At 39.4% G+C, this 27960-nt stretch overlaps 1 protein-coding gene across 2 annotated transcripts in view; it reads right to left on the bottom strand.

Annotated features, from left to right (window-relative positions):
• The window catches only part of ublcp1 (ubiquitin-like domain containing CTD phosphatase 1), a 43443-nt gene extending 15920 nt beyond the window's left edge, over positions 1-27523 (bottom strand). Inside the window, exons 1-7 of one of the 2 annotated variants that reach the window (XM_063052782.1) lie at positions 27427-27523; positions 22113-22290; positions 14284-14375; positions 10267-10352; positions 8998-9113; positions 4558-4656; positions 2547-2584 (exon numbers count right to left, since the gene is read on the bottom strand). In XM_063052782.1, the coding sequence (XP_062908852.1) occupies positions 2547-2584; positions 4558-4656; positions 8998-9113; positions 10267-10352; positions 14284-14375; positions 22113-22266 (585 nt within the window). In that variant the 5' untranslated portion in view covers positions 22267-22290; positions 27427-27523. Of the gene's footprint in view, positions 1-2546; positions 2585-4557; positions 4657-8997; positions 9114-10266; positions 10353-14283; positions 14376-22112; positions 22291-25415; positions 25531-27426 lie in introns of those variants that run through there. The other variant, XM_063052783.1, reaches the window with a different exon arrangement.
• Positions 27524-27960: the final 437 nt, after the last annotated feature.

Genomic DNA, 27960 nt, shown 5'->3' on the forward strand with positions numbered 1-27960 from the left:
TCCCATGCCCTTTTTCATAGTTACATTCTCAAAAAATTCCAGAAGATTAGTCAAGCATGGTTTCCCCTTCATAAATCCATGCTGACTCAAACCTATCCTGCTACTGCTATCCAAATAAGTCGCTATTTCATCTTTTATAATTGATTCCAGCATCTTCCCCACCGCTGATGTCAGACTAACTGGTCTATAATTGCCTGTTTTCTCTCTCCCTCCTTTCTTAAAAAGTGGGATAACATTAGCTACCCTCCAATCTGCAGGAACTGATCCTGAATCTATAGAACATTGGAAAATGATTACCAATACATCCACGATTTCTAGAGCCACCTCCTTAAGTACCCTGGGATGCAGACCATCAGGCCCTGGGGATTTATCAGCCTTCAGTCCCATCAGTTTACCCAACTGATGCGAATTTCCTTCAGTTCCTCTGATATCCTAGGTCCTCTGGCCACTATTACATCTGGGAGATTGTTTGTGTCTTCCCTAGTGAAGGCAGATCCAAAGTACCTGTTCAGCTCGTCTGCCATTTCCTTGTTCCCCATAATATTTTCACCCGTTTCTATCTTCAAGGGCCCAACTTTGGCCTTAACTAATTTTTTCCTCTTCACATACCTAAAGAAGCTTTCACTATCCTCCTTTATATTCTTGGCTAGCTTACCTTCGTACCTCATCTTTTCCCCCCGTATTGCTTTTTTAGTTATCTTCTGTTGCTCCTTAAAAGTCTCCCAATCCTCTGGCTTCCCGCTCATCCTTGCTATGTTATACTTCCTCTCTTTTATTTTTATACTGTCTTTGACTTCCCTTGTCATCCACGGTCACCCCTTACTCCCCTTAGAATCTTTCTTCCTCTTTGGAATGAACTGATCCTGCACCCTCTGTATTATTCCCAGAAATACCTGCCATTGTTGTTCCACTGTCATCCCTGCTAGGGTATCTTTCCAGTCAACTTTGGCCAGCTCCTCCCTCATGGGTCCATAGTCCCCTTTGTTCAACTGTAATACTGACACTTCCGATCTTCTCTTCTCCCTCTCAAATTGTAACTCAATTTGAGGTCAATTACTTTTTAAGGTGGCTTGACATGGTTTAGACTATGGACACTTTCCTGGTTGCAAAGCTGCAATCTGAGCACCATGGTGTTAAGGGTAGAACAGTCAAGGGCAGGGCAAGGGGAGATTTCTTCATTCAGAAGTTTGTGAACCTTTGGAATTCGCTAGTGCTGATGGTCGTGGAGAAAAAAGACATTTGAGTCTCAGACTGCCAGATTTTTGAATATGAAGGCACATTATTAGATAACAGTTGCACTGCACTTTAAACCACCTTTTTTAATGCTCTGTACATTGTAAATACATGCACATTTTATTCCATATTTATACTTAAATATCTAACTTTTTTATATAATTCTTTATAATTGTTTGTTTTCTGTTGCATATTGCACCCCGACCAACACACCACAGCAAGTTGCTAATACATTTAAATGTATACAGCGAATAAAGGATCTTTGATCCTTGACCTAAAAAGAACATCCAACCTAACTTCTGCTCCCTTTTATGCTTGCTCATACATTGATATGAAGCACTTTTCAAGAGCCACAATATAATGGGAATTACTTTCTTTTTGAAAAATTGGCTCTTTACAGCATTGAAAAAGATGCATGCAGAGTTTCACTCCTCTGTAATAGAAGGCTAGAGCAAACCAGCATTTTTCACCCATTTAAAAACAAGCAAAGGAGAGTGGCAAGCTACTGAAAGGCAAATAGGACATTACAAGTGTGGAACCAGCAAGACCAGGTTGTTTACTACAAATCAAACAATCCAACACAGCTATAATGGAAGTGTAACATCTTACTGGAAAATTGCCCAGGGACAGTGAAGTGTTGGATACAGACAGCAACACAAAAATCCACTATTCTTATGAGCAGGATATACTGTATGCAATTCATGCAGTTACCTGGGATAGAAACAAAATGTTCAAAGGAAAAGATAAAAAAACTCATCTATTCATAGAGTGTTCTCGTGAGACTTGCATTCATGGATGCAATCGAGGTGCCAGTGCTGTGGGTGGCACCAAGGCTTTCCAAGGGTGAGGCAGAGGAGTTTCCCTTGTCCAGCAAGGTTTACCATTTGGAGAGTAATCCGCTGCTCAACCCACATGAAAACTGGAACTAGCAAATGAGTAATGTGTTACTGCACTTGCACAGGACAGCTTCTATAGCTGAATTTGCAAAAACTGAACAGTTATTCAGCTGCTCTTCTGTTGCCAGCTGCATTCCAAAGCTGTGCAATTTTGAGGAAAAAAAGGAGAGATCACCTTATTTGAAAATATATATGCAATGTAAACTGGACGAAAACAAATTACCTAATGCACACTGAGTATGAGCTGCCCAAGTTCAAAATAAAGATACCCATCACCCTGGTACTACCCTACTACCAAATCCTCTCAAATGATACTTCATACTGTCACTGCTACAAATCGATCAGAACATAACTCATGCCACACTGTCACCAACAACCATTAGCAATGAAACAGAATGATACTCAGACACAACTTACTTTCATTTTTACTTCAATCCACTTCATACTAGTAGCAGCTGTGTAGAAAATTGAAACAAACTGTATTGAGTCTTACTATACTGTATCAAATGCAAAGCCCCACAAAAGCATGTTAAATGGGAATAGCTGCTGTTACTGATTAATTCTAACATCAGCCACAATAATGAAATTCACACTGAAATATTCTGCATAGCAATTACAGCAACAAATGAAACAACTTGCTGAAAATATTCAATAGGTCAGGTAGCATCTGTGGATAGAGAAAAAGACTGGACTGACCCGGAACTGTCTATTTCTTTCACCGCAGATGCTGCTTGACCTGTTGACTACTTACAGCACATTTGTTTTTCTTTCAGATTCCCAGCCTTGCAGTTTTTTGCTTCTCAATTACTGTTGCATCATTTTTGTTTCTCCATTTGAAAAGCAAATTCTCACCAACTTTGATGTTCTTTACAAATAATTGTAGAGTTCAAGCAGGGTAAGAGACAAAGAAAAAAAAACCCAGGGCTATGTGATAAATATCTGCAGCATCATGGGATCACCACTGGCACAGAAAATTCCCCAAAGATGATAACACAGGTAAACAAAGGGGTGAAGGCAGCATTTGGCATGCTTGTTTTCATCAGTCAGGGCACTGAGTACAAACAGTTATTACTTCATGTTACAACTGTATAAGAGGCTGGCAAGACGAAACTTGTTATAATGAATGTAGTTACAGTTGCCTGACTATAGGAAGGAGACATTAAGCAGAAAATGATGCTGAAGAGACTCACAAGCGTGCTACCAGATTGAGAGTGTTGGAGTTACTTGGGAAGGCTGGATAAGCTTAAGACTGTTTTCCACAGAGTACAGGAGTCAGAGGGGAGACTTTATGGAGATTTATAAAATCATGAGGGGCAAAGACAAAGGTGAACAATCGCATTCTTTATCCACAGCTTCCTTTTTTAGAGGCATTTAAAACTAGAAAGCAAGGATTTAAGGTGAGAGGGGAGAGATTTAAAAGGGACATATGGGTCAAGTCTCCTAGGTAGGCACTTTAGTTGGCATAGATGAGTTGGGCCAAAGGATCTGTTTCTCTGCTATAAAAAATCTATGAGACTACAGTGCTTTGAAAAGAAATTCAACTACATTTACTAATGACATTTGTAATGATGCTACTTGTTACCCAAATTCCAAGGGCGATGATGAATGCTTAAATCTGGATTACAGATCAAAGACTGCAATCCAGAGACATGTCCCTACAGAAAGCACTTCTGTCAACTGGAATAACCCCACAGGCACGTGGTCTACAGGCAAAGGAATCTTGAAACTGGAAATTTGCAATAACCTTTTTCCTTATATGGAGGCAAGTTTAACCAAGTAGAATGGATCTAGAAAGTAGTACAATAATTAACTACTTTAGTCTAGCAATCAATAGAAGAGATTTCTAGTCAGTTTCTAAAGTAAGTCACTTCTGTGCCCCCTGCACCCTGCTGTGGACTAGCATCAACAATATTTAAAGACAATAGTGTCTTTTTGAGTTCTGCTTGGAATACAGGTGTACAGTGCTTATTTTTTTTAATCCACATGTTCCATAAAAACAATTTTTTATTCTGCACCTTAATTTTTTGGTAGTGACTGTGAATTCTCAGACAAATTTAGATTACCCAAACTGATGGAACATTTGGGGGGTGGGGTTGAAGGGTGGTTGCCTGTATATGTAAAACAACTTTGTTTACTGCAACTAACTTTCAAGTTTGCACTAAATCACATTTTCATACAAGATACTGTATATTTTTATTAACGCGAGAAAGTCTGCAGATGTTGGAAATCCAAAGCAACGCACATAAAATGCAGGAGGAACTCGGCAGGTCAGGCAGCATCTATGGAAATGAATAAACAGTCAACATCCTTGGGCCAAGATCCTTCAGGACTAAAAAGGAGGGACGACGACTCCAGAATGCAACACTTCATTTTTGGATAGATATACAGTAAAACTAGTCACACCAATTTACTCTACCTCATTACTTACACCATATAACAATGTCATAATCTTCATATGCAGATGTAAGGAACTCATGCAGGTATGGTCTCATTAGTTCAAGTCCACTCTCAGCACAGGATCTATGGTCTTAAATCAAGATTAACAAAATCAATGGTTTACAAAGCAAGATTTAAAAATATTGCATTTATGTCATGCCTTTCTGATCCATCTACTTCTGCCTTAAAAACATTCAAAGACTCAGCTTCTACTCTCCTTCAAAAAGGCCTAAAGCCTCACAACCCTCATGGAAAACTAAATTTCATCTCACATGATAAATAGATAATCTTTTCTATTTTATAAAAAAAAGTCATCTCCTATTCTAGATTCACATATCCATTCTGTCAAGAACGCTCAGCACCATCTTTTTCACTCCTCCAAATTCCAGCAGATACAAGATCCCTATACATCCCACCCATTCCAGGTATTAGTCTAGTAAATCTTCTCTGACCTGCTTCTAAAGCATTAGCAAACCTTCTTGCATAAGGATATCAACATTTTACACAAGGTGCCCTAGAGCAAACAGTCCTTCCGCCCTGAATTCCCCTAGCAACAAAGGATAAAATTCATTTGTCTTTCCTAATTACTTATTGTACTCATATACAAGAACATACACTATGGCATAAAGATCCCTCCCCATTTAGAACATTTTTTTTAAACACATACTTCATGCCAAAATGGACAATTTCTCATTTCCCTACGTTACATTACCTTTGCCAATGTCATACTCATTCCCTTAACTTACTCCTTGGCAAACTTACTCCTTGGCAATCTTCTCCCCTCTTTCCCTGAATGATACACAAACAAAGTTGTGACAAAGTTCAAAAGTAAATTTATTATATATCCAAGTACATATATGTCACCATATACAACTCTGAAATCTGTTTTCTTGCAGGCACACTCAGTAAATCCCAGAACCATAATTAAATCAATGAAAGATTCTATCCACTCAATAAAGTGGATAAACAACCAATGTGCAAAATACAACAAACTGTGCAAATACACGAGAAGAAAATAATAACAGTAATTTAATTAAGATTTTCAAGGCTTAAGAAAATCTGCTAAATAGAGCTCAATAGTAAAAATATCACAAAAGCAATAAATATTTCCACTATATCCATATTATTCTTTTGACATATTATCTTGATCCAAAACAGATCTGAAAACTTGACAAGTAAAAATAAGACAGCACTTCATGCAGATGTGCTCAAAGGAGGGGAGGGTTTCGCCTGAGATGGACTGGGCCATATCCATTACTTTTTATAGATTTTTCCTTCAAAAGCATTGGTGTTTCCATACCAGGCTGTGACACTCTCCACCACACATCTATAGAAGTTTGTTGAAGTATCAGATGTCATGCCAAATCTTCACAAACTTTTCAGAAAGTAGAGGCACTGTCGCACTTTCTTCGCAATTGCACTTACTTGTTGGGCCCAGGGCATGTCCTCTGAAATGATGGCACCGACAAATTTAAAGTTGCTGAACCTCTCCACCTTTGATTCCCACAGTGAGAACTGGCGCATGGGCCTCCAGTTTCCTCCTCCTGAAGTCAATAATCAGTTCATTGGTCTTGCTGACATTGTTGCTGGGGGACCATTCAGAAAGATTTTCAATCTCCCTCCTATATGCTGATTCGTCTCTGCTTCTGATTTAACTTATGACACTGGTGCTGTCAGCAAATTTAAATATGGCATTGGAGCTGTGCTCAGCCACACAGTCGTAAGTGTAAAGTGAGTAGAGTAGGGAACTAACGCACACAGTCTCGTGGTGGACTTGTGCTGATGGAAATTGTGCAGGAGATGCTGTTGCCAATCCAAACTGACAGGGGTCTGCAAGTGAAGAAATTGAGGATCCAATTGCACAAGATGGTATTGAGGCCAAGATACCGAGGCTTATTGATTAGTTCTGAGGGTACAACATCTTAGCCAGAGAAGATTCCCCTACTCTTTTTCAAATAGTGTAACAATGCTTCACACTTATGACTGTGTGGCTAAGCACAACTCCAATGCCATATTCAAGCACAACTCCAATGCCATATTCAAGTTTGCTGATGGCACCACTGTTGTAGGCCGAATCAAAGGTGGTGATGAATCAGCTTAAAGAGGAAGAGTGAAATACTGGCTGAGTGGTGCCAGAACAACAACCTCTCACTCAATGTCAGCAAGTCCAAGGAACTGAATGTAGACTTCAGAACAGGGAAACCAGTGGCCCATGAGCCAGTCCTCACCCGAGGATCAGAGGTGGAGGGGGTCAGTAACTTTAAATGCCTGGGTGTTATTACTTCAGAGGACCTATTTTGGGCTAAGCATGCAAGTGCAATCATGAAGAAAGTAAGGCAGAACTTCTACATCCTGAGGAGTTCGCAGAGATTCAGCGTGACATCTAAAACTTTAACAAACTTCTATAGATGCGAAGTGGAGATGTACTTATTGACTGATGTATCACAGCCTGGTATGAAACACCAGTGCCCTTGAACTGAAAAATCCTACTAAATGTGGATAGAGTCCATCACGGGTAAAGACATCTACCTGAAACACTGTCGCTGGAAGGCAGTATCCATCCTTACGGAACCGACTACCCAGAACAGGCACCATCAGGAAGGTGGTGCAGGATTCACACCACCTGGTTCAGGAACAGTTGTGACCCCTCAACCATCAAGCTCTTGAAGCAAAGGGGCCCATCACTGAAATGTTCCCACAATAAATGGACTCACTTTAATGGGCTCTTCATCTCATGTTTTCGATATTTATTGCTTATTTATTTATTATTACTATTTCTTCTTTTGTATTAACACAGTTTGTTGTCTTTTGCACTCTGGTTGAACACCTTAGTTGGATGGTCTTTCATTGATTCTGTTATGGTTACCATTCTAGAGATTTATTAAGTATGCCCACATGAAAATGAATCTCAAGGTTGTATCTGGTACATATCAAGGTTGTGCATGTACTTTGATAATAAATTTACTTTGAACGTTGAACCTCTTTCAGCAGCAACAAGTAAATACAAGCTCCATTTCAAATTTAATTGAAACAACACAGCCCTCAAAGAAAATAGCACTGGGTGAGCCTATATATAGTTGGGCTCAAAGGATGGAGTGTGTGTCGAGCCAACAGCTGACAATGAGAAAAAAATATTAACTACCTGAACCAACACACAGAAGTTTTTCAGGTAATTTCCAACAGTGGGTGTTAGTAGGTATTTAATTCTGCAGTACTTTAGAATTGAAATCAATCACATACTGAAACAATGCTCAGAAGTATATTCAGGACAATGGTTGACTCATTCAGATATGCTGAGTAGCAAGACACCCCTGCTTCCCTGAATCACCTGGCCTTGGCCAAAAGAAAAGTGGAATTGCTTAGCTGTCTGCAATATTCCCAAGGAAGTAAAAGGGAATTTACATTTAGAAAAATGCTAGAGTTCCTTCCTTACACTGCATGTCAGTGAGGCCTAGGGAAATATTTGCATTTGCATATCTGATGTAACAAGTGTTTTGCTTATGCTTCAAAACTGCAAATTTCACTGAGATGAAAAAAAAAATAGCCTGTCGTGGTCAACCTCATCTCCTGGGCTGATTATTTTGACATGAGAGCATTTTAGTGTCCTTAATACTGTAGCTTGGGTATTTTTACTCTACTAGTGAAGTGTGAGATAGGGTGAGACTAACAGTAATAGGATGCTCAGAAACAATGTGCTAATGTTCTTATCCATCTTTGTCTGCCAAAATTCACTGCTGCTTAAAAAAGTTCAATGATCATCATGAAAATCAGTGATCAACAGATTCTTGTACAACTAGGTACGTAGAGAAAAAGGTGCACCATGAATTGAATTTTAAGATCAGTCATAACCTTGTCAAATGAGAGATCAGGCTTGTAAAGACTGAAAGTAAAATACAATCTGCTGGAGGAACTCAGCGGGTCAAGCAGCAGCTATGCTGCTAGGGACAGTCAACAATCCAGGTCAGGACAGGTCTCAACCTCAAACTTCAACTACCCTGTTCCCCCAGCAGCTTGATTTTACTTCAGATTACAGCATCTGCAGTTTCTTGTGCCTCAAACGGATCTACTCAATGTCTTTCCTTCAGCTGAGGAAGAAGCAAACATGATGAATAAACAAAGTGGGATAATCTTGAGGAACCACCTAATATTTCCTCCACAATTTTAAAATTGAGGAAGTAGTGAAACAGGGAACAAAATTATCTTAACTCTTTGAAAACTACATGCCTCAATGATTACAGAAAATTGCAGCAAGTCAGACTATATCTTTATTTTTTAAACATTCCTCAAGAAATTTTGATATTATAATGAAGGCTAATATTAGAACAAGTTTACTGAAGTGCGGAAAGAAAGTCAGATAAGTGTTTAACAGATGCGATTCCTATAAATTAATTCATAACCGGGCTAATTGTTTAATGTTAGTAAGTGTGCTTACCAAATAATGTATAATCAACATCCAAAACTAGTAGCTTTTTCCCTTCCCGGGGTTGGTTCAGCATTTCTATTTTGTACTCCTTCACTCTGCGTGCAATTTTGGCCAAATTTTCTTCCCTAGTGTAAAATAAATAAGATTAATTGCTACAAATATATCAGAGCTACAGGAAACTGCATGTTTATTATGCAAATTCAAGAAGAACCTAATTAAGTGCATTAGCTCTTACTTTTCTCGCCTCATCCCCACAGGATATAGTTTACAACCTAGATTATGTACTTAATGTACAATAAAGTTACTTTTACAATTAAGTTAAGGCAAATTCAAAAATGTACAACACATTTAATTCCCATAGTCCAACCTCCACAGTTCGCATCCTCTACACAACCCCATCATCCATCACCACCACCACTGTGCCTGCTGTACACAGTTAGAATAGCTTTTAGAGCACCAACCATTTAACAGATAAGTATCAGATCAATCTATAAATAAGGAACTTTGTTTCAATGAATAATATAAGGTACTAAAAAGGCGGGAGGAGAGAGAAGCAGCGCGCCGTGCGTGCGCAGCCCTCCGGTGAAAAATGGTATCATATCCGTTAAATAAGGGCCGTGGACAATTCTGATTTGATGGAGATGGACGTGAAAGCACAGAGGAACATCTGGAAAAATTTCTGAAACGCCCTTTCGCTGCTGTCATTAATGCGCAGTCAGCAATCTTTCGGAGGGAAGGTCTCAAAATCCCCTGCTTTGCCTGCTGTTGGCGACCGAGATGGAGGTCGAATCGTTCCGATAGAAATGGCGCTCAGTACTTAGTGTCGGAGAGCTGATCAGAGCTCGAAGTTTTCTGATGACTCAGAGTTGGACCATGGTCGGGTATGGCAGGGAGTGTTTTTCCTCCTTCTCCCGTCTGCGTGAGATGTAGGACATTTGAGAGACTTTGAACTTTTACTGTGCTCATGGACTTCCTCATCAAGTTATAGTATTGTTGCAATGTTGTAACTGCATGTTATAATTATGTGGTTTTGTTAGTTTTTTTCAGTCTTGGTCTGTCCTGTGTTTTGTGGTATCACACCGGAGAAAATACTGTATCATTTCTTAATACATGCATTACTAGATGACAATAAAAGAGGACTGCGTGTCTTCATTATCTAAATCCTTGTGAAACACCAATAAGCATAAGGTCAAACTAAAAAGGACACTGAGACCAATTCAATCAGACTACCAGTGCAGAACCATTGCCCACATAAGCTTATTTAAATGAGATCAATACCTGTTCTCTACTTCTATAACATCTTCTTCAATGTCAAAGTCATTGATAACATCTTCATTGTCAGGGGGTGGTGCCAGTACTTCCTCCTGAGCAAGTTGGGAAATAAATACATTAAAGCAGCAACCCCAAGCAAAGAGCAAACAGGAACTGATACATCCAAAAGCTCCTGTCCTCTAATGCATCTAGGTTAAACTACATATAGATCATGTTCACCTGCACCAGTGCCCTTTTGTTCCATGCTGTGTCAGCAGACTCTACAACCCATCCTTTCAAAGCTGAAAAATGTGGTCTTGAAATGAACGTAAAGCTTTCAGTACACTATACAGACAGGGTAACATGTAAAAGCCCCACTGAGCAATTACTTTAATCAACTTTATTTCATATTTGCAGAGTGAGTCACAAACAGAAAATGCTGGAAGTACGAACCAGATTACACAACATCTGTGCAGGAAGAAAAACAATATAAATATTTTAAGCTGATAAAAAAATCTCTCCTCTATCTTGCTCAGTGTTTCCAACATTTTCTTTTGTCTTTACTCCATATACTATACTTCTGCCAGACCTACTACAGCTGATTCTCTGATCACTTATGGAATAGGCTCACATATGAAGATTGACATTTGGGCAAGGTGCACAATATCTTCAGAGGCGCAAATAAAACAACAAAAGGCAAATGTATGCATAAATGAAAAGGAATCTATTACTCAAAAGGAAGTGCAGTGTACTTTCATAATCAGACATTCATACCAACAGTTCCCTAGTGGAAAGTCCTGAATGACAGGCTACAACTGGGGAAGGCACTAAGCTGCACTAAAGACTCATCCCTGAAGGCAAGGAAATATGAAAAAAAAATCAAGAATCTGTATAATCCCATGTTTTAGTCTCTGTGCTTAGATAGGTATTGGCAGTAATTATGATCAAGCTACTATGTATGAAAAGTTACACAACATAACAGAGTTTCCTGCAACACCTCGAATGGAAAAAATAGACTGCCAAAATTCACCAACGTAACCCATCATTCCCTAGCTAATCCCACTGACACAGGTCTTCACGGTGAAACTGAACCAAGTAAATTTATAGCTCATTATGTTATCTAAAATTTGCACATGATTTGGGGCATAATGAAAGATCTTTGCATTCCTGCATGCAGAAGGGGCAGAATCAGTCAGAATTCCTTCCTTTAGTGACCCTTTAGTTATTCCACCACAAAAGCAAGTGTTTATAGAAAATGGGGGGGGGGGTTGGAGTTGTAGAATCATTGGGAAATCAAGAACAGGGACACTAAATAAGTTTTATGTTAATCTCATTGTTTAGATCATTCTTTACATCTCACAGTATTTTCAAGAAAAACTTAATTACCTTTTAATTGATGGACTGTTTCAACAATAGCTTGTAGCAAAGTAGTTTATACTTCGACAACTTTCTAAAAAGTAAATTGCAATTTTCCTTGTAATCACTGTATTAACTTAGCTATGTCACTAGTCCTTAATTCAGTCCTACAAATGGATCAACGCCTGTTAAATCTTTGCTGTTCTATTTAAATAAAATAAAATATTGTAGATCTGCAAATCTGAAATAAAAAAGCAGGAAAGGCACAAAATATTTAGCAGGCCCTAGACACCCCAGCCAGGCAAAATATCATTCCTCCACTGATCCTGTAATAATTGCATGTTTTAAGTCAATAAACCTTGCATCTCTTCACAAATGCTGCCTGATCTATTTCAGGAATTTCTGTTTTCAAATGAACAGTAACTTTTTTTGAAATCACATTTCAGGGCTCCCTGGTAAACCAAGCTTTCTTTTTTTTGAGTGAGAGGAAGTCAACTATTTTTAAATTGCTTTAGTGAATTTTATCTTTAACCAAATATTTAAATATCTTACAAATTTTACATTATGAGCTCTCTCTACTAAGGATAACCCATACTTTAATCAATTAGTTTGTTCTTCAAACAAACTTCAAACGACATATCATCTGAACTGGGAAATGTTAGAGGTAGACAGGGCTTATGATGCAAAGGAAGGGAGAAGAGAGAACAAAAGGAAAGGCCCGGTGACTGATTGGAAGACAGAGATTAAATATGATATGAGATCAAGGGTGAAATAAAATGTTGGTTTCTTAAGGTGTCGGGGAGGTCTGGAAAAAATATCAACAGTTATTTAGCAGCATTACAATATTGGAAGGAAGGACATCAGAAAGGATAAGGCAGCAGTAGTACCACTATCTATAACTGTGGAACAGAAACCGTGCAGAAATTACCTTCATATCATATATATAGTACTGTGCAAAAGTCTTAAGAATATGGAAATATATATATTTTTTCATTCCACTGCTGTCTAGTGCCGATTACTGTACTTGCCAATGTGCAGCAGACAGCAAGTTTCTAAATCTGGTGGGAACAATGAGGGTGGAGCACCAGAGGGATATGAGTCAGGTGGCAGAGAAGGAGCGCCAGGGGCAATTGGGGGGGGGGGGGGTGGTCGGCAAACACACCCAGCCCTGAGATATCAGGCAAGGTCATTTGATTCCCAATCATTGGTTTATTGATCATTACAGAACATCTCTCTGGTGCTTCCCGCTCCCTCCCCTTTTTCCAACAATGATTCCCCTCTCCCAGCCTCCTTCCCACTCTCAGTCCACAATAGAGACTCATATCAGAACCAGGTTTATCATCGATCACATTATGTCAAGAAATTTGTTTTTTTTGCAGCAGCAATACAGTGTAATACATAAAATTACTACAGCACTGCCCACAAGTCTCAGGCACCCTAGCTATATTTATCTGCCTAAAACTTTTGCATAGTATTGTATAATAATATATATATATCTCAAACATACAGTATCTTCACATCAATAGCAGAGTAGCAGGATGCATGGAAATGATAATCAGGGAAATTTAGTACAAGAACATATTGGCTAACATAGCTAATTTTGACAACCTCCAAAATCGAGCAAGGAGATAGCAATGCATAATTAATGTGGCTTATTTTCTACTTGGTAGAAGCACCACATATTTCCTTTACTGACTGAGCTGTTGATAGTTTTGTCACCTTAGCTAGAACCTAGCTGTACTAATTAAAGCCAGCCCACAAGCCTCAAATGTGGGGGTACAATGCGAGTGCAACCCATGAAAAACATTTAGGGGTGGTAACAAGAAGATTTCTGAACACTGCACTGGAGGCCTGGGTGTGGCAATTGGAGAGGAGAGTTGTCTCATTTCAGCAATGGGCTATGCAGTTTTCTAGATACACACTCAGAAAACACTGTGCAAAAACTCTGGAAGTTGACTCAGGAGACATGCCACATGTAATGTTGCAAAAGATTCAATGACTCAGTTAATGCATCTTACGACGCCATAATCTACCAAATGTTAGCAGATAATATTGGTAGATAGATCTCCATCTATTCAGACTTCTACCTACCTTACACAAATCTCACAATCAAATCTTGTACCTTCTCTCTGTTATTCAACTACTGCAGAAAATCTCATCCAGTGACATTACAATATGTTCATTAACATGTTCTCTCCCTCAAAACAATCTGGGCAAACAACCAGAAACAGTAATAGTTAGAAAGTTTGGGACAGGAGAACCTTAAAGTAATAGACCAGGCTACTTAACATTATACCTTTTGTCCTTATTCCACATATGCTTCTGATTTACAGGCAACTGATGGTGCCACCATTTAACATCCTACTTTTAATCCCTTGTTATTTTTGTTATAAATGATTAACGATTCTTATAGAGCATGAATTTAGAAGTCATCTTTTAAGCTTTGGAGTAGATTGGGTCAAGAAAAGGCAGATCAACATTTTAGACTGAATCAAGGAAGTGTTCTGACAAATCTTATCCAGTCAAAGTACTAACTTATCTTCTCCTGTACAAGAACCTGCCAGATTCATTCCAAATGCTAGGACGGAACATGCACACTGTAGATTTCCAACATACTCATGTTTTAGTAAATAACATTGATCACTATTTCTTCACTATTCCATAATATTCAAAATATTTGATTCCTACCAGGCACTCCTCTCTGCTCCCCATCATCATAATCTTAGTATTTGGTTTCAATTTAAGCATTCCCAGCTTAACGTCATCTTCGGCAGCTTTACCTGTAACAAGAAAAAAAGCATTCAAATTTACTACAAATGGAGAAACTGATAAAATGAAGCATTCTCAATATTGTCAGAGACAGAGCACCAAAAGAGGCCATTTGCCCAACAAGACCACACTGACCATCAAGCACACTTGCCCTGAATGTGGGAGGAAATGCAGAAATTTGTGTAAACTCCATAGGTCAGGATCAAAACTGGATCACTGTGGCAGCAACTCTACTAGCTGCACCACTGATTATCATGACCCACCTTCATGGATTACAGAGTGCTACATTTGAACTACCAGAGATGATTAATCAGCGAATAACCTGCTGACCACAAAAACCTTGGTGTTTCTGAGCTTGTAGCTTGTGTACGTACCAATCCATTAAGGAACTGTACAGGCTCCTTCACTCCACAGAAGCTGTAATTTGATTCTCTGCACTCAATTACATCTATTAAATTTTGACCAGCTACAAAGTCGAGGGAAAAGCAGTCCTGAAGAATACCCAAAAGGTAGGTTACATTAGCTGTTTTACAGATTGACAGCATACTACTTTTACAGTTTGCAATACTTTGATCAATACCTTGCTAAACTTTCCTCCTAAGTGCCAAATATAGCATTCTGCATGATTATTATCTTCTGCAATGTATCTTGTATAATCTTCTCGTCCAAGTTCAATACTTCCGTCTCACGGTTGTAGACTCCCCATCTCTACAGATTCACAGACTATTAAAATGTAAAGTCATCCAATCACAATTCAGCCCCACCTCTTCCGAAATCTCCTCCTCGCTGACAATCAACACTACAGCACCTCAAAAGATGCGTGCTTAACCCACTGCTCTACTCTCTACACCCACAACTGTGTGGCTAGGCACAGCTCAAATGCCATATATAAATTTGCCAATGACACAAGCTGCTGCATACTGATTACAGCTCAGTGTTCAACACAGTCATATCCTCAGTCCTAATCATCAAACTCAAAAGCCTGGGCCTCCATACCTCCCCCTGCAACTGGATTCTTGACTTCTTCACCGGAGACCACAATATGAGTGAATCGGAAATGGCATCCCCTCACCGACAATCAACACCAGAGCACCTCAAGGATACCTGCTTAGTCCACTACTCTACTCTCTCTACACCCACAATTATGTTGCTAGGCACAACTCAAAAGCAATCTGTAAATTTACCAATGACATAATTATTGTAGGCAGAATTTCAGATGGTGACGAGGAGGTGCACAGGAGGGAGATAGATCAGCTGGTTAAGTATTGTTGTGGCAACAATCTTGCACTCAAAATCATAAAGACCAAGGAATTGATTGCGGACTTCAGGAAGGGGAAGTCGAGGGAACACTTACCAGTCTTCATCAAGGGATCAGAAGTGGAAAGGGTGAGCAGTCTCAAGTTACTGGGGGGTCAACATCTCTAAGGATCTATCCTGAGTCCAACATATTGAAGCAATTAGAAAGAAGGCACAACGGTGGCTCTATTTCATTATGAGTTTGATATGATAATCGGTATGTCACCAAAAACACTTGCAAATTTCTACATAAATGCACCATGGAGAGCATTCTAACAGGTTGCATCATCACCTAGTATGGAGGGACCTCCGCACAGGATCAGAAAAAGCTGCAGAAGGCTGTAAACTCAGCCAGCGCGGTCATGGGCACTGGTCTCCCCAGCATCCAGGATACCTTCAAAAGGCAATGCCTCAAAAAGGCAGCAACCATCACTGAAGACCCCCATCATCCAGGACATGCCCTCTTCTCATCAAGCTGAAGATACGCTCAACATTTCAACTGGTGGTGGAGGCCTTTTCCACCAGATTTCTAAATGGACAATGAACCCATGAACACTACCTATTTTTCCATCCTCTCTTTTTGCACTACTTACTTAATTCTTTTTAAATTAAGGGGATCCAAGCAATTTTCTCTCTTTTTCTGTTCTTTAAGAGTTGTCCCATATAAGTAGCTTCCCCAATTAAGCAATGGCGCAATTAACCAGAATCCACTATATTTATTGTGTAATTTATAGTTTATGTAGTTATGTATTGCAATGTACTGTTGCTGCAAAACAACAAATTTCATGACATATGCCCATATTATTAAACCTGATTCTGATAGACTAGTCAAGCAACAATCTAACATTGTTATATTCACATAATCATCCTTTGCAGGAAATTACAGCAGGTGGGGGCCTTTTAAAAAAAAACACACCGGAAGTCTGAAGGACGTAGCTGCCTAACTCGGCATGCAACAGGTAATGAGTGAATGAATACAAAGGATAAATCTATCTGACCTCTTCTTTGCCATTCTGTGGCAACTATGTATGTATCCACGACTGCATTGGTAGAAGTAAATAGTACACAATCATCGGGAGACAAATCCCTCATCTCTTTTTTTTAAAAAACGAGCTACTAAAGAGATAAACTTTGATAATTCAATGTGAGTTACCTGGTTCCTCAAAAATGGATAAACATGAGCAGCAGTAGAAATGTATACCATCATAATCTGTAGCCTCATAACCTGCATTCTCTCACTCCACTATTTTATCAATTTATGTCTGGAAGAAGGATCGTCAATGAGGAATGTATAAAGAAATGCATCAGACATACTTAGAAATAAAGTGCCAGCACAGTGAAGATACAGTACAGGACTACTGTTTGCTAAGTAGCCAAAGCAGCACAGAATAGACAAGAGGTAAACTATTCAAATCAAAAGCTTGGTATTCCTACCAAATCTACACACAATGGTGAATAATTAAACTTGAAGCAGGAGGATCCAAGAATATCCTTAACCTCAAACAATGTGAAATCCAGCATATGAGAGCTCAAGAGAAGGCTGAAGCATTCACAATCATGTTCAGCTAGAAGTGCTAAATGGATGATCTCAGCCTCCACCTGACATTCACAATCACAAAAGCCAATCTCCAGTCAATTCAATCCAATCCACTGAATATAGGTAAAGCTAAGGGATTGGACAATATTCCAGCTGTAGCGCCACAAGACCTGCATTCTAGAGCTAGCTGTGCCTCAAGCTAATCTCTTTCAGTTCAATTACAACATTGGCATCTACCAAGCAATGTGGAAAATACCCAGATAAATCCTACTCACCAATAACAGGTCAAATCCAATACAGGTAATTACCCTCTATCATCAGCAAACGGCAGAAGTCCATGAAGCAAACTATCCACCAATAACCATAATCAACACTCAGGTGGGTTTTACAAGTACACTTGCCTCCAGACCCCATCTAGACGCAAAAGGAGAATAGCTGCGTTTAACGTCAAGGGAGCATTTAAGTACAGCATTAAGCTGCCCTACTAAAACTGGACACATTCACCACAAAAATGCAAACAATAACAATCTTCAGAAAGAGAATCTAATATTGGCATTTAATGGCATCATTACATCAAGTCGCCAACTATTAATATCTTGTGGGTCACCTCTGACCAAAAACTCATCAGGGCTTAAACACCGAACAATAACAGCAGTCCAAAGCTTGGATCATGTGGCAAGTGACCCACCAGCTGACACTTCCTGCCTTTCATCATCTACCAAAATCGGAATCTGGTTCAGGTTTAATATCACTGACATATCACTGAAATTTGTTGTTTTGCAGCAGTAGTACATTGCAATACATAATAATAAAAAGCTATAAATTACTGATAAATATACATATAAAAATTAAATTAGTGCAAAAAGAGAGGAAAAAAATACTGATGTAGTGTTCATGGGTTCATTGTCCATTTAAAAAGATGGCGGAGGGGAAGAAGCTGTTCCTGAAACATTGAGTGCTTATCTTTAGGCTCTTGTACATCCTCCTTGATGATAGCAATGTGAAGAGGGCATGACATGATGGATGCTGGATTTTTCAGGCATTGCCTTTTGAAGGTGTCCTGGATGCTGGGGAGGCCAGTGCCCATGATGGAGCTGGCAGAGTTTACAACTTTCAGCAGCTTTTTCTGATCCTGTGCAGTGGCCCCTCCATACCAGGCAGTGATGCAGTTAAAATTTCTACAGTACACCTGTAGAAATCTGTGAGTCTGCTTGGTAACATACCAATTGTCCTCAAACTGCTAATGAAGTATAGATGCTGTTGTGCCTTCTTTGCAATTACCTCAAAATGTTGGGCTCAGGGTAGATCCTCAGAGATGTTGACAATCTAACATTGAGTGCAAGATTGTTGCTGCAATGCCATTCAACGAGCTGATCTATCTCGCTGCTGTAGGCCTCCCCATTGCATCTGAAATTCCGCCAATTGTCGTCAGCAAATTTATAGGCATTTGACCTGTGCATAGCCATACAATCGTGGGTGTTGACAGAGGAGAGTAGCAGGCTAAGCACACATCCTTGAGGTACACCCAGTGTCAACTGTCAGCAGGGAGGAGATGTCATTTTCAATCTGCACATACTGTGGTCTCCCATTGAAAACGTCAAGAATCTAGTTGCAGATGGCGGTAGAGGCCCAGCTATTGGAACTTGTTAGAACTGAGGGTATGATTGTGTTGAACACTGAGCTGTAGTCAATAAACAGCAGCCTGACATAGGTATTGTTATTGCCCAGATGATCCAAAACTGGGTGAGGAGCCAGTGAGATTGTATCCACTGTAGACCTATAATGGCAATAGGCACATTGCAGCAGGTCCAGGTCCTTGCTTAGGCAGGAGTTGATTCTAGCCATGACCAACATGTCAAGGCACTTAATCACAGTAGATGTGAGTGCCATTGGGCAATAATCGTTGAAACAGCTCACACTGCTCTTCTTGGGCACTGGTATGATTGTCACCCTATCAATGCACGTGGGAACCTCCGACTGCAGAAGTGAGTGATTAAAGGTGTCCTTGAACACTCCCGCCAGTTGGTAGGCACAGGTATTCAGAATCCCATGACATACCACCAGCGCCTAACGCCACGCGAGGGCTCACCCTCATGATAGATGTTCTGACGTCGGCCTCTGAGACAAGAGATCACAGCATCACTAGATGCTGCAGGGATTTGCACAGGCATAGTTTTATTCTCCCTTTCAAAGCACGCATAAATTCATTGAGCTCATCTGGGAGTGAAACATCGTAGTCATTCATGAAGTTAGGATTTACTTTGTTAGAACTAATGCCCTACAAACCCTGTCAAAGCTGACGTGCATCCGATTGCATCTCTCAGCTCAATCTGAATCTTCTTCACCGTTTAAATAACCTTCTGTAGGTCATAACTGAATTTCTTACATATTGTTGGATGACCGCTCTTGAATGCCACAAATCTAGCCCTGAGCAGACTACAAATCTCGTGGTTCATCAACGGCTTTTGGGTACACTTGGTATATTCTTGAAGGCACACTCTCATCCTCACAGCTCTTGATGAAGTCAGAGACAACTGTGGCACATTCATTCAGATTCAAAGATGAATCCCTGATTAGTGTCCTCAAAGTGCTCCTCTGGCTCCTTTAACCATACCTTCTTGATCCTCACCACTGATGCTGCAGTCTTCAGTCTCTGCCTACATGCTGGGAGTAGAAGTAGAATCAGATGATCGGATTTTCCAAAGTTTGGCTGTAGGGTGGCATGGTAAGCATTCTTGCTGATGGTGTAACAGTGGTCAAGTGTGTTGGCTCCCCTGGTTCCACAGGTGATATGTTGGTGGTAGTTATTCAGAAACTTCTTCAAACTGACCTGGTTGAAATCTCCAACAATTATAGAGAAGGCGTCAGGGTGCAAAAGACACACTTACAAACGTGATGGAATACTCTCCACCTGCTCAGATAACTGCATTGTCAAGAAGCTCAGCAGCATCGAGAACAGAGAAGCCTATTTAATTAGCACCTAGCAACTACTCTAAACATTCTTTCCCTCCTCTACCAGCACAATGCTTTCAGTGTGCATCATCAGCAAAATGTATTGTAAATACTTGTATCAGTTAACCTTCATCAGTTCTCAAATCTGCAACTTCTTCAAACTAGGACAAAGGGCAGTAGGTGCATGGGGACACATTACATGCAAGTTCTTCTTTAAGTCGTGCACCATCCTGAGTTGGAAATATCTCACCTGCTCTTCATTTTCACTAGGTCTAAATCCTGCATCCTTATTCCAGAGCACTTATGGAAGTACCTTCACCAGAGTAACTGTAGTAGTTCAAGAAGGTGGCTGATCACCACTTCCTGGGGAAAGTATGATAGGTAATAAATACTGGCTTTCCAATAAAGATCCTAAAAATGCATTTAAAAAGTTAATAAAAAGAATTTTGTTTATTGAAAGAATTTAATATAAAAGTAGGGAGTTTATTTTTCAGTTATTCAGCATGAATGAGATCGATCAGTCTTGGTCTCTTTTAAAATCATAAATATTCATGAGAAGCAATTCTGGAAATGGTTTACACAATTGATACCTGCTTTGAACAGATTAACTTATGAAATTGTACAAGCTAGCCTTGTTTACATGAGTTTAAAAGAATGACAGGAACTTGATTGAAACACACACGATACCAAGGGCTCTTCACAGAATGTATGTGGAGTGATGTTTCCTCTTGTGGGAGAATCTAGAACTAGGGGGTCACACATTTAACAAAGAAATAATGCAAAATCTCTCAGGGATACAAATATTTTGAGAATACTTCCTCAAAAGGTGATGGAAGCATACACACATACTTAAGATAAAAGTAGAAAATGAAATATTATTAGGATTAACTATAAATGCAGTGTTGTGGTGACAGGCAGACAAAACAATAACTTTACTGAAGGACACAAAAAGCTTGAGGGCTGAGTGTCTCCCTCTGACTCCTAATTTATCTGTACAATCCCCATGGCTGAACTAACCTCTTGTCATTCTGAAAATATCAAGCTTGTACAATCAATGGGTTTTACACATTTCTACATCTATAAATATCTTTGTTATGTTAAGATACAAGTTTCTAAATATCTCTGATAACCAGCACATTTTAGACTAATCTAAACAGATTTAAATTGAAAAAAATAAATTTAATAAAGACAATTAAGGTATTTAATGAACTTTCAAAAAGAAAACAGTTATCACAAATTAAAATTTAAAAAAATGTTTGCCGCCCATGTTAGAGACCCCATTCAAATAAATGCAGTTGCTGGCATAAACTGGAGAGCCAGACTAAATGATTATGTTTATTATTCTTGTCCTCTGCCTCATGGCTCATTGTTGAGTCTGGTGAAGTAGACTCCAGGTTACATGACAGTCCTGCATAGCAACACGCAGGCAGAATAGCCCGATTTGAGAGAATAACCTAGCCAGCAATTACCTGCCCAACCTCTGGCAAAATAATACTTCAGCCCATTATTAAAAATTGTTATGAAAGGATAAATTACAATGGGTGAACGAGGTCAAGTTGCATCATAAATGTTGACTTCTGTGACTTTGACTTTCCACTTGCTTTACAATGTAATACCACAGCTAGTTGATTTACATCTAGATTTGTATCACCAACTAAATGCTTGGTCAGTCTGCAGACACTGGAGAGATAAGTGTGCAAAAGATATGAATGTATATTCAGGTCACAAGAGCTTCAAGCTATCACAAAAGAGACAACTCACATATAATTAAAATGATTATCCTAGTCACCAGAGCTAATGATGTCTCTGAACCCCTCAATTATGAATAATAAAAAATATTTGGTAATATCTCTGTTTTGCTGCTTTACAGATATGCAACTGAAGGACAAAGAAAGCAATGGTTTTCTTTGCATTTACCCAAGATAATAACACTGAATTTGTAAATTAATGTAGCGGATACTACCTTTGATTTTCAGGCCAAGTAACTTCTGTCGCTCTGGCAGTACACCAGTTAGAGTCTTAATCATTTCCTTCAAGTCCAGAACTGTATCTTCCTCTGTCAGCTTTGTCACAGGATATTCTTGCCCACTCCATTTTATTATAATTGATACGGACATCCTCACAGGTAAGATGGCTGTACTCTAAATAGAATATTAAGTTATTTGTTAAGCATCATAATTAATAAAAATTCTAAATGTTGCAATAGTGTTACAAAGTACAAAGAATATTAAAAAGTATTTCAAACACCTGGAAGAATACATGTGGAATTGGGGACCTGACTTTAAAAACATGCAACAAATGGACTGTGGATAAGTTGATGCCTTGTACTTAAATCTTAAACAAAATTATAGTAGGTGTCTTCTTTAATTGGCATTAAGTTCAGGGATATTTCATAGTGATGATATGAAGAATCTGAGGACTTCAAAAAGTGCGTCATAACATTGGTTATATACATACATATAGTTCAATGACAATAAACTTGACTTGACTTGAAGTTGTTGGATCTAAATTAAAAATACAATTGGGGATTGAAACTTGCCACAATTACCCAGCCTTGTGTGGCTATGACAGACCCACTCCAATGTGGATGATCCTCAGACATGTTCAGAAGTTAGCTAGCTAGCCATTCTGTTAGTATCAAATTAACACAATTCATCATCGACTTAGCATCCTTGTGCTCAGACTGCAGCATTGCAAGAACACAGATTTCGAAGAGAAACCAGGAATAAGCAGTATCTCTCTTTCTAGTTAATTGACAACAGTAAGAAAGCTGGTAATGCAACCAGTTTCTATTATTTACAACAGGATGGAAGAAAACTGTCTCATCCCACCAATCTATTCAAATGCAACTCAGCTCGGAAAATAGAACTTTGCAACTATACTGCTTACTAAATTTTCTTTGCTCCAATTTTAAAATTGAACAAACCGTCAGGTCATAATGAATATCAAGTGGCATCTCATCATATTAACTCAAGATAAGAAGTTAAGTGCTGATTCCCATTTTAAACTTTTACTGGTAAAGTCCTGCTAAATCAAAAATTTTCAAAAGAATTGAGCATCAATCATCTCTATACTTTTATGTCTGTGGTTCTGGTGAATAAATGCACAGCTACTTTTGGAACATCTGTTTTAATGTAACTACAAGCCGATGAAGCAGTTTCACTCACATTTATCATAAGGATGCTAAATCTAAAGTCTAAATCCCATCAAACAACACAAAATACAATAAAATTACTGAACAAGGACATATGGTCCCTCAGCTCAGAATCACTTCTGTCTCTCATTTATGATGTAACTTTTCAGTGTAATTGTGAAGCAAATTCACCTTAAATTACCAGTACACACTTGTTAAAATAAAGAAATTGAAACTTGAAACTGTGGTGTTTTCAGAACAGTAACCAAAACCAACTTTCTTTCATATACAAAAATAGTTTCAATTGGGATGACACAAAATTGAACCTAGCACAATGTATTAGTATCAACTCAACTTGTAGAACTGATTCTAACTAAATCCTTCAATCTATTTTGAGGTTGTCATGTAGAGAATGAGACTTCCATTTCAAGACAATTTACAATAAATGTTTTTCTAATCACTCTACTGTGCCATTGATTGCTTTTTAGTTTATTCCAGTCAAATTTTCAATTAATGCCAAATCCATGCGAATATCAATGATGTCCAGTGATACTGGCTAAGGATGGAAGGTGACGTTACACAGAGCTTTGCTACAAAGGCTTCTCTAGTTAAAAGGATGTGCCACCAACAACAGCACAGTAACCCAAAAGAAAAAGCAACAGCAAGATGGAAGAATCTTGACTGTGGGGGTTAGGGGTGGCAGGAAACTATTTGGGCACAAAGCCTCTCAAAAAAATAAAGCTGCATAGTTTTCCTAATCAACCAGAAACTCATTACCAATCCTCCATAGTCTAAAACAATCTATAGCTGTTAAATCGCAGATTTCTGCTACAAGCAGTCAAAGCTGATTTCACTGCTTTCCACCTTCCCTCTAGTCCAGAGGTTCTCAAACTTTTTTTTATGCCATGGACCCTTATCATTAACCGAAAGATTCATGGACCCCAGTACGGGAACCCCTGCTCTAGTCCCACACTTTTCCATTTCAAACACTTGGTGTGGTTCTCCTTTCACGCATCCACTGGAGTTTACTTCACGAGTCCAAGCTTTAACTCCCAGCATATAGTTCAAGTTTTACTGCTTTACTTCTACAACAGCAGTTTTTTTTTTAAACTGTTAACTTTTTAGAGAAATTCCGTATTTCCTCCTTAATTTTATAAGCCTGATATACTTCTTCATAGATTTTCCACTCGAGTACCATATTCCAAACATCTGAGAAAACTCTTTGCAGCTGTCGTTCCTTTAAGCCGCTTCCATTCTGGTAAGTCTATGCAGTAAGCATACAAAGATTTGTACATGCTGCCTATAAGTGGTGCCAAAACCTATTACAGATAGTTTTCTATTTGTTATGCAGTCACTTCCGTGCTCAAATGTATAAAAATACTCTATACAACTACTCATGAAACCAATTTTTTTTCCACAATAAAAAGTGATGCATACTTTAATTATGCAAACTTCCAAGGAACACAATCAGAAGTTGTGAGCCAGAAGGTTGTAGACTCAAGTTCTACTCTTTGTACTTTATACTTTGTACTCAGGTCCTCATTCAAAAACCTAGACTGAGGGAATAGTATCTTTAGAGATGCTACTTTAATCAGTTTCTTCATTACACTGAGGCCATGCTGATTCTCTCAGGCGTATGTCATTTCAAAGAGCAGAAGAGTATCCTGCGCAATACTAATCCTTCACTGAACAGCCCAAAAATAGACGACCTGGTTATTCTCACAGCACTGTAGTGGAAGTATGAATACACAAAGTGGCCACTGAATTCCTACACAACAGTATTTTATTGGCTGTAAAGTTATTTAAGATAACTAGAAAAGAACTTGAAAGATATTAGAAAACATGATAAAGAGACACTATTGTTACTTAAAGTGCAGCCTCTTTCTGTTCTCTAATTTCCAATCAGAAGTAACACAGCACCATGTAATTTAGCAGCTTTACACCATGCCACTCCTACTTTATTGCTGCATACTAAGAGCCAGGGTTCTTATTCACCCCAGCTTTACTCTTTAGATGTCCACTTGTCTAGCAAGAGTCTTTGCACCTTCTGATTCGACTTCACTTGCTTTTAAAAAGAGTGAGACAGAAAGTGAATAGTGAAGCACCTGGAAGACAGCAGAGGGTGCTACTCACTGAATCCTTTAAGAAGGTGTAAGCCACAATGTGTCAGACCTTGGTCTTCATCTTCAAAGTGAATTATCCCATTGGTCCCATTGCTCTTGCCTCAAAACTCTGCGACTTCCTAGTTCTAATCAGTAGGAGGGGTGGTGGCGAGGAGAAAGAAAACAAAGCCACATGCATTCATTTTTAACTACGAAACATCTCACTCTGTACAAAAGAAATGTCATATCTTGCATGTCAGTGTTAAAACAGCACTGGGGATTTTGTCATATACAATTTAGCAGCAGGCCACATGTTCTCTCAATTCTGCTTCTCCATACAATGAAATCATGGCAGGTATGACTGGCTCCTCAACTCCACTTGACTGCCTACAACCTCCCCTGCTTATCAGCAATCCACCTAACTCTGCCTTAAAGGCTGTTTCCAATAGAATTGCAGAAGTTCAGAAACTTACAGAGAGCAAAAAAAAGTTCATCTGTCATAAATGGGTGATTAAAAAGAGAATCCTATTTTGAGATTCGCACTCAAGAGGTAACACATCCACCTTGTCAAGTACCCTCAAGATCTTTCTTGTTTCAGTCAAGTTCTCCTCTCACACTACTGAGCTGGAGGAGGTGCATTCTTCCTTACGTTCAGTCCTTTATCTAATACTCCAGATATGCCTCATCAATTCCTATAAAACTGAAGCATGACCTACTAAACATGAGAAAGTCTACAGATACTGGAAATCCAAAAGCAATGCACACAAAATGCTGGAGGAACTTAGCAGATCAGGTAGCATCTATGGAAATGAATAAACAGTCAACGTTTTGGACCGAGACCCTGCTTCAGGATTGAAAAAGGAGGAAAACGACGCCAGAATAAAAAGGTGGGTGGGGGGAGAGGAGAAGGAGGATAGGACAGGTGAAGCCAGGTGGTAGGAAAGGTAAAGGGCTGGAGACAGAATCTGATAGGAGAGGAGAGTGGTGGACCATAGGAGAAAGGGAAGGAGGAAAAGCACTGGGAAAGATGATAGGCAGGCGAGAATCAAGAAGCCACTGTGGGGAATAGAAGAAGGGGGAAGGGAAAAAGAACAGATAACACATTTGATCGTAGCCAAAGGTCAAGAAGCCGAGCCTCACAGATCTGAAGCTTCCATTCCCACAGATGGTACTGGAATTGCTCAGTTTTTCCACTGTTTCCTAGTTTTACTCTTGCATCATGTCCTCAATAACATTTTCATTTTTCCAATTACAGGGTGTACTGAATGCATATCATACACTAAATCTCAGACCTTTTTAAACTCGCACCAGATAGTCATCTTACAGATAACAATTACAGATGAGATTGCAAATACTGGAATCTAGAACAACAAACTGCTAGGATCATATGGATTGAACGGTATGTCTATGGGGAAAGAAACTGTCCTGAAGCAGGGTTTCGATCCAAAGCATTGAGAATTCGTTACTACTGTAGTACGGCTTGTCATATTCCTTCACCAGACCATTGCATTTAAATAATCGCTTTACTTTTTTTTAATAAACAATTTGTCCTCTAAAGCAGACAACGTATTGCCAAATTGTAAAGGGGGGTGGGGTAGGATGTAGGGTATGGATGGAGCCAAAGCCAAAAGATTGAGCAATAGAGAAGGCGAAAATGGGCGGTGGGGCGGTCAGAGGAAGAGCTGAAGCGGTCGCAGTGAAAGAAAATGGGTGGGGGTGGATGTTACAGAGGAGAGAGGGTAATAGGTTACTGTAATGGAGCGACAAAGGAGAAGATGAATGGGATCCTATAACTGACGAGAGGACAAAGAGGGTATGGGATACTGTGAAAGAGAGGAGTGATAACTCTGGAAGCCGCTGGCGCTCATCAGCCGCCTGGACCGTGCCACGGACGGGCCCCATTAAAAAGCGCTAGTTTTCTTGAAGTCTGGAGTATCCGTTCACACGGATGCAGACACTGACTCCCCGTCCTCAGACCCTCTCCGTCCTCCTTTATATACATATTTTTTTTTCTTTATTTGATTTAATTCCTGGCATTTTACCGTCTCCGTGTTCACCGGAAGTTCCGTCCGCCCCCACTACTCCTGGGTCCGTAACTCAACAATGTTCCCCTTACCCCCGGCTCCGCTGCGTTGTACGGTTTAAGGTTCCGCCCGTCGAAAAAAATCTCAGCGCAATACTTCTGACCTATTCGGGTCTCCCGACTTTCCTTTAATTATAAAAAATGTGTAATTAAGGTATAGTTCCTGTCAGTACTCCAGCAGCTATCTCCACTCTGACTCGATCTGTGTTTATTTTCCTTGTTTGCCTCCAGCTATCATCTGTCTTCCAACTCTCCATCTGCCCATCATCTTTATTCCCTCCACAACTCGCCAATCGCCTCCAGACTCACCACTCACAGTTCTCTTTATGTTGATTATCTTCCTTCACTATTGGCAGTCTTGATGAAGCATTTTAATCTAAAATCCCAAAAACTGCTAGGAAGTAGTTAGAGTCATTGAGCAATATAACACAAATACAGATCCTTTGGTTCAACAAGTCCATATTGAAAATGTCGACATAACTAGACCCAATTC

The sequence above is a fragment of the Mobula hypostoma genome, chromosome 7 (genome assembly GCF_963921235.1).
Source record: "Mobula hypostoma chromosome 7, sMobHyp1.1, whole genome shotgun sequence".
Taxonomy (NCBI): domain Eukaryota; kingdom Metazoa; phylum Chordata; class Chondrichthyes; order Myliobatiformes; family Myliobatidae; genus Mobula; species Mobula hypostoma.